At 41.9% G+C, this 7,500-nt stretch overlaps 1 protein-coding gene across 1 annotated transcript in view; it reads left to right on the forward strand.

The window, feature by feature from the left end:
- LOC138051198 (protein RCC2 homolog) overlaps positions 1–7,500 on the forward strand; it is a 12,829-nt gene that overhangs the window by 4,602 nt on the left and 727 nt on the right. Inside the window, exons 4-11 of the mRNA XM_068897360.1 lie at positions 235–366; positions 1,303–1,391; positions 2,070–2,354; positions 3,461–3,581; positions 4,370–4,526; positions 5,669–5,741; positions 5,829–6,008; positions 6,913–7,500. The exon at positions 6,913–7,500 is cut by the window's right edge and continues 727 nt beyond it. Of these exons, the coding sequence (XP_068753461.1) occupies positions 235–366; positions 1,303–1,391; positions 2,070–2,354; positions 3,461–3,581; positions 4,370–4,526; positions 5,669–5,741; positions 5,829–6,008; positions 6,913–6,924 (1,049 nt within the window). The 3' untranslated portion in view covers positions 6,925–7,500. The remainder of the gene's footprint in view (positions 1–234; positions 367–1,302; positions 1,392–2,069; positions 2,355–3,460; positions 3,582–4,369; positions 4,527–5,668; positions 5,742–5,828; positions 6,009–6,912) is intronic.

Below are 7,500 nucleotides of genomic sequence, written 5' to 3' on the forward strand. Positions count from 1 at the left end.
GAAAACGTTGACTCATCAGCCAGTGTATAGCCATTTTAAAACTTATCAAGGGTATTGATGCAGTATTCAATATGACTTTCAGAAGAAAAACTCCCACTGTTGGGAAGCTTGAAGGTTTGAAGTTTAGGGACAACTTTGTTATGGAGATGACTGAAGACTTTTATTGTAAATCTGGGACACTGATTGGTGGGTGAAAATTGTCACTGACTTTCAAATTTGACTTGTACTTTTTAGGGCGAAATGACAAAGGTCAGCTTGGCCATGGGGATACAATCCGTTGTGACAAGCCAAAGGTCATAGAGAGTTTGAAGACCTATACCTTCATGCAAGCTAGCTGTGGCAAAGCACACACATTGCTGCTTTCAGGTCTGAATGTGCATATCTTACTAGTCATGTTTTAAGGGCCACAATGTAAGTTATACCCTTTGTAATTTCCAGTTTGTCATTTTGCATTGGGGGCATGAATTGAACTAGTTGAAGAGACAAGGATTGGTGAATGGATTGATTTTGTGTACATCTCTAGACCTTAGAATCAAGCTACTTTACAAACTTTTAGAGTTAGCCTATGGTACGGTAGGGCACAGCTCATTAAAATTACCAAGCATAGAGTGTGTACTGGTCGTCTGAGGGATGTAAAAAATTGTGTTGTAAACCAGCTGGGAGTTGGTTTCCAAAATCAGTCATGTGAATTGACTGGGTTCCACAAGAAATCCAGTGAGAAAAACCTACACCAGGCAGTCTTTGGTTCAAAAATTCTGAAGATTGTGTAAAATCACTTGCTGTTTTGGTGCCTGCAAAATTTGTTTCCTCTCAAAGGAAGTTATAGCCCTTTTCAACCCACCCTGATGTTCAAATATTGTTTTCACTTCCACCAATCACAGTAGTGGGCCTTTTCAAAAAGTGGCATTTTGATTGGAGAGTTTTAATCTACTTTACCCTGTATGATGGAGATTGTTTGTTGGATGGCCTGGCACTAGTTGCCAGTTGTTATAGAAAGATGAAAATGGTCTTGTTCTGGGAGCCATGTTTTAAAGCCATGTTTTTCCTGCTCTTCTGTACATTTCAACCCCATTACATTGCAGCTGGAGTTAACGATAGCTTATTTAAGTGAATGTGAGTGCGAGGGTTGGGAATTGTGAATGTGAAACTCAGAGAACAGATTTGTCAAAGGCAAGTATTCTGATTGATGTGACAACCCTGTTTCATTGAAAAATTATGTATGATATTAACAGTTACAGCAAGATGAAGAAACATTCAAATTTCGGATGAATTCTTCACTTATAAATTCTTTTTTTTACACAGATGAAGGTATCCTGTTTGGCTTTGGAGACAACAAGTCAGCACAGCTGGGACAAGGTCATCAAAAAGCTGTCGTTACAAAACCTGTGCAGGTAAACATGTAATTTGCAGCATTCACCTACATTGTAGCTTCTCTATTGGTCATTAACTGTGACCTTACAATGAGCGAACACTAAATTGTGTTGATTACGTGAGGCTGTGAGCAGCTTTTGCAATAAAGTTCTTTATGATAAAAAAATTGAAATGTCATGAGAACGTCAGTGCAGTTCACACCTGACCTGATGAAGGCTTGGACTTCTTCACATCCTCCCGACTCTCCGATGTAATGATTTGAATGAGGAAGTTCCACGTACGATTTTGGCCAATTGATATGAAAAGCTTTTTGAGAGATATTGTGGAAGGGATTATTTCTTGAATGATCCGGTCTCGAACACAGACTTGATGGGGTGACTCAGGTGTAGGGCTTTTAGTGACCAGTTTACATGATGGCCGGAGCCAGTTTTCTCCAGGAAAATTTAGGCTGATTTTCTTGGAGGACGAGTTGTGTTGCTGACATCTGATCAGTACAGAAGCAAAGGCATGACAAATTGGGGGCTATTTGTTAAGAACGTATGAACAAAACAAATTTGTCCTTTTCTCTGTAAGTATATCTCTGGAATGTGCTACATCATCCCCTTTTTCGGGCGCAGAGAAAACAATTGTGGAGGACATACCCTTAAAAGCATGCATAATATTCTTTCAGAATTGTAAGGGTATTTTTCTGTCCATAGATTATACATCCTGGAAACAAGAAGATCATCAAGTCAGCTTGCGGCGCTGAATTCAGCATGTTTATTGACGAAAATAATCTCCTGTACTCGTTCGGTAGGCCCGAGCACGGGCAGTTGGGACATAACACTGATGGCCAACACTTTATTTCGGCAAATAAACTGGCGTTTAATTGTGAAGTTCTTCCACGGCATGTTGCAGTTTATGTGGAAAAAACAAAAGATGGCTTCACACACATCATAGATGATGTCAAAATAGTGGATGTATCTTGTGGTGTTAACCATACGGTAAGTGTGATGTCGATGACAAACTTTATGCCTTTGAACCTCTTTTTCATGCAGTTATAAATGAGCACGCACCACTCAACCAAGTTCATTTGCGAGGCAATCAAGTGCCGTATTTGACCGATGAATGGCGTAAAGCGATCCGTCGTCAAAATCATCTATGCAAAGCCTTTACACGAAATAGAACAGATGCAAATTATCTTCTTTACTAATCTCAGAGCAAAAAATGCACTTCTCTGCGGGAAAAGGCCATTATTTTATAGTTTAAAGGGAAGTTGACTGCTGCAAATCAAGATCCAAAGCAATTTGGACCACATTTCAACCTTTTTTACATACCAGTAAATCATACAAGCCCAATAACGTAATTCTACAAGAAGGAAATAAGATGATCACTGACAAAAAGCAAATAGCTAGTATTTTTAATGATTATTTTGTAAACGTGGCGAGTGATATTGCCGAGCCTGTGGACAGCACAGTCGGCTTTCAAGATCATCCCAGTGTCCGAGCGATTTGTTTAGAAAATGACATGGAGCGTATAGATTTTGATTTCTCACCCATTAGCACCATCTACATCGAGCAGCTGTTGAAAGAAATCAAAGTAAACAAATCAAGTGGATACGACTGGGCTGGCGCAGTGGTGAGAGCACTCGCCTCCCACCAATGTGGCCCGGGTTCGATTCCCATACTCGGTGTCATATATGGGTTGAGTTGATGGTTCCCTACTCTGCACCGAGAGATTTTCTGTAGGTAGTCCGGTTTTCCCCTCTCCTCAAAAACTAACATTTTATTTGAATTTCGTTAAATTGTTGATTTCAGTTTACAGTGTCCCCAATTTGTGCTCCAGCGCTAGAACGGCTAGACACTTAAAATAACGTTCGTTTCCTTTTCCGTTTTTCGACAAAACGAAACTTTCGTGTTTCACTACCCATCGACACAGCACCAGGAGTTCTTTGCATCTCAGTGGCGTGAGTATCTGACCATTAAAGCGGAGTATATTCGTTCGATTTCTGCCTGGAAGTCTGAAATGTTTCTCAGCTTTTCCCTGACACGTTGCCAAGGACCATAGCAACCACTGAATGCATCAAGTTATTGTGTTTGTGTGTGTTTAGATTGCCCGAGACTTTAAAGACAGGCTATTTACATGGGGATTCGGCGGGTATGGTCGTCTTGGTCACCATCAGCCGAAAGATGAACTCGTTCCAAGACTTGTCGGCTTTTTCAAGGACAAAAGTAAGTACCAGTCCTCATCCGAGTGAAAGCGAAAACGCCTCAATACGAAAGCAGCCCCGTCCCAAACTTCCCCTGAAAAAATGTTCGAGTTTGCAGCACTGTAAGCCAAAGCAAAGCTATTGAACCGAAGTTGAAGAGACTCCGCCTGCTTAGCTTTATAAAATGAAGTTATAGTTTGCCGTGTGAGAAGCTTGACTTCAAATCCTAACCAAACCAACGTCAAGGGTCTGAGAAGTGTGCTGCCTTTGTAAGTGTTTCTTCAAATGGTTGCTAATCCAGTCTTCTGGGAGGAGGACGAGCCACTGTAGGTCTTGTAACTCAATTTGCATTGCACATTTACTAGTCCGCCACAGAGTGATTGTTCAAAAAGAGTAGCTCTGTGTGGGCTGTTTGTGTTTACTCTGTTCTGGGGCCATCTGTTAGCCTTACTGGTTATCAAATATACGACTGTGTACTGTACGTTTTCAGTTTGCGCTGTAAGCAATGAGCCAAACACCACCGTCAAGGCGTATTTGGGATACAAAATCCGCTGTGTAAATGACGTGTTGTTAGCTTTATCGGTCACTGAAAGCGGCCCAACGCAACGGAAACGCTGATTTTCCAAAGGTGCTCTGACTTAATGTATTTGCGTCGTTGAAATATAAGCGTTTAACCGTTAAACTTAAAGCTCTAGCGAAAGTGTTTTGTTAATAGAAACACCAGACTTTAGTCACCCGGGAAGACAGCGTGCTCGATACTTACCCTGCTACTCTGTAGCACCTATTTTGAATATTTCAATCTTCATTAAGGTATTTCTTCGATTCACGCCGGAGCAACTTACAGCATGGCTGTGAGTGGAGGACAGCTGTATTTCTGGGGACAAACAAAGAGTACTGGGGATGCTACAATGTATCCCAAACCGGTACGAGACATGTGTGGATGGGATGTGCGCAGTGTGGGATGCTCGTAAGTAGCTAAAATAAAACTGAAGAAAGGTTGACAGAAATAGTTTATCAACTGAGTTGATATGGTAAATTGAACGGCGTAAAGAAATTCGAAGGTTCGTTTCGAGCGTTGGTCGAGCGTTGGTCCTTCGTCAGAGCGAAGAGCCAACGCTCAAAACGACAGCTTTTGTGCTTCTTTAATTCACCGTATCAACTCAATTAATAAACGTATAGCCGCCTCGTTCTGCCACCAATAAACTCAGCAGTAATTTCAATTGATCTTGAGGAATTTTACCAGCTCTTACATTAGCAAAGTCCGAGGAGAAATTGCAATAGCAATGGATTTGAACGCCATATTTTGCCCTTGGTGTCGACTGTTTCAATGTTTCGGAACTCAGGCGGTAGAAAACGTCACAATACCATTCTCCAGCTTCTCGAACACTCTCCTTTGTCGAAATCTTGGATCATGTGTTTCCCAGCTCAAAGGCACTGTTAAGCTCGAACACGCCGGATCAAAGAATTCCTTCACAGCCACAATTTGAACCAAAAAATGTAATTTATGCATGCTCGATTTGTGCAGGCTAGTTTCTGATTGGCAGAGAGTATAAATGGCTTCCCTCACGCGTCCATCCGAGATTTCGGGAGTTAGCGCTGGCTCGTTTCCCGAAACAGCGGCTGGTAATCGAGCCTATGGGCGTGATTGACGTGACAGGGTGCCCCTTAGACCAAAAGGGTTATGGGGCATTTAGCAGTGAAATATGCATCGAACCGTTCGTGTTGAAAGGGCGTTTCATCAAGGTTTTGCTTAGAAGGTTACCACAGTTTTGCAGCTGGTCATTAATTATCACGTCATTTTTTTCTGTCCGAAGAGGGGATTTAGAGATGACAAAAAATCTCATCAACCGAGCACTAATTTTTCGGTGCCTGGCCCTTTAAGAGCTCTTGTTAGTCGTTTACTATAAAGTTAAGTGTCTAACAGTTAGCGAATTATGATGCTAGGAAAGACAAGGATTTGTATGAAATCTACAATAAAACATCTAGGCCAGGGACTATATACTGTCTAAGAAGAGATCAAACAGCCTTCTTCCTTCACTATCAGCTAATTAGATTAAACCATGGTTTGTGTTTTACCACTGAATATCATGCCATTTGATTTCTTTGTAGAAAATCAAGCATTGTTCTTGCGGCAGACGATAGCGTTGTTAGTTGGGGACCTAGTCCAACATACGGTGAATTGGTAAGGAATCATTTGTCGTTAACTTGGGACAGCAAAATTGTCTTGTCTTTTTTTTCCTGTATTTACCACGTTTTTCCTTTTGTTTAGGGTTACGGGTTGAAAAAGGGCGGCCAAAAGTCGTCCACTAACCCCAAGATAGTGGAACCATTGGAAGGAATTTACATACAGGAGGTCACGTGTGGATATGGCCACACCCTGTTCATAGCACGTGACCAGGAGAAAGATTTACCGCTGCTCAACAAGCTACCCGTTTATGATCCAGACAAGGTAACTACTGTAAGGATTATTCAATACGTGTGGGGTGGGATGGTCTGTCAGGGAAGAATGGGAAGAGAAGATGGTTATCGGGGAGGATACAGGAAGATACAGGAGGGAGATCATAATCCTTATTACTAACGCTTTACCCGAGTTTTGTCGTAAAAAAGACTTGAATTAAAGCTGATCAATCACAACAGACAGGAGCTTACTTCGGTTGCTGTTAGTGGGTGAGCGAAGCAAACAGTTTTGTTTTCGCCGAAGTGGCGCGGTAAGAATATTAGGGAGCTTAAGCACGCGCGTTTTTGAGACTCGGACGTCAACCGGAAGTGAGCTGTTTTCCCTTTTAACTTGTCTTCACACAACCACATTGACATTGCCAAGTATCCTTTCTGCGTTAGATATGATTAGTATAAAAATGTGGGAGACACCACTGTTCTGGAACGCGAAATGTTCTCTTCCGGTTGCCGTTCGCGTGCCAAAACCGGCGTGCCTAAGTTCTCTATTATGACTTCCTAACGGAGGCAACTCGGTGAGCCAAAAAGCATAGAGCAAAGCGTGCAAAACGACACCCGATTTTCATGTTACTCTTCTCCATCGTCGATATGAAAACCCTTCACAACCCCCGGCTTAATCCCCTGTCGCGAAGGGCTTACGCTCGAAATGACTGTGAAGTCTTTCTCATCTCATTGCAGTGGTTAATTAATTTTTATCAATTCGTTTTGTACAAGCAAACTGCCGAGTAATCACAGCACAAGCTGACATTCAAGTGAAGCCAGCAGATTACGCGCGAAAACCCATGCGAGCGCGTCACATATGGTTGAGCTTCTGATTGACTTAGATGTGTTGCACGGGCATTTTAAGCCAATCGGCATAGCTAATCCACACCAATACTGTTTTTGCGTTTTTGTTTCAGGCTTTGGGTTAAACGATACGTTGCTGTTTCCAAGTTTCATCTGTGCCTATCCCACATACGTCTCCAAATTTGGTCGCTGGCTGACGTGTCCTCGATCACTTAAATTGTGCATGCATTTAGTTAGAGTATTCAATTTTCTTTTGCGACTTGAAAAAATGTTTCACAGTCACGTTGATAAGAGTCCTCGTTTTGTTCAGTTTGTTGGACTGACTTAAAGGTGATCCCGGTCATTTCCATGGAAGAGGCCTTTGCTCTCCTCTAGCAACACACCGACCAGCGCAGGTAACGAAAGCACTGCTAAACATGAGCTTTAAAGAGCATGCTTATCACAAATTCCTCGTGTTTTCTTTCTTTTCTTTCTACGAACACTGACATTGGCAACTTTGCATGGTAAATTTATACAGATCATCCGGATTATTTTGAAACTGTCATGACGGAGAGCCAAATCCCATAAAAGAATGCGACATCTCCTTTTGACTTGCTTTCTTGAAGCGAATCATTTTATTGTGGTAGGACGAACTTAAGATAATCTGCATTGGCGAGTCAATCTAAATCTCGTACCGATTGGACGGTTACTACCTTTTCCAA

This window comes from Montipora capricornis, chromosome 6, assembly GCF_036669925.1.
Source record: "Montipora capricornis isolate CH-2021 chromosome 6, ASM3666992v2, whole genome shotgun sequence".
Taxonomy (NCBI): domain Eukaryota; kingdom Metazoa; phylum Cnidaria; class Anthozoa; order Scleractinia; family Acroporidae; genus Montipora; species Montipora capricornis.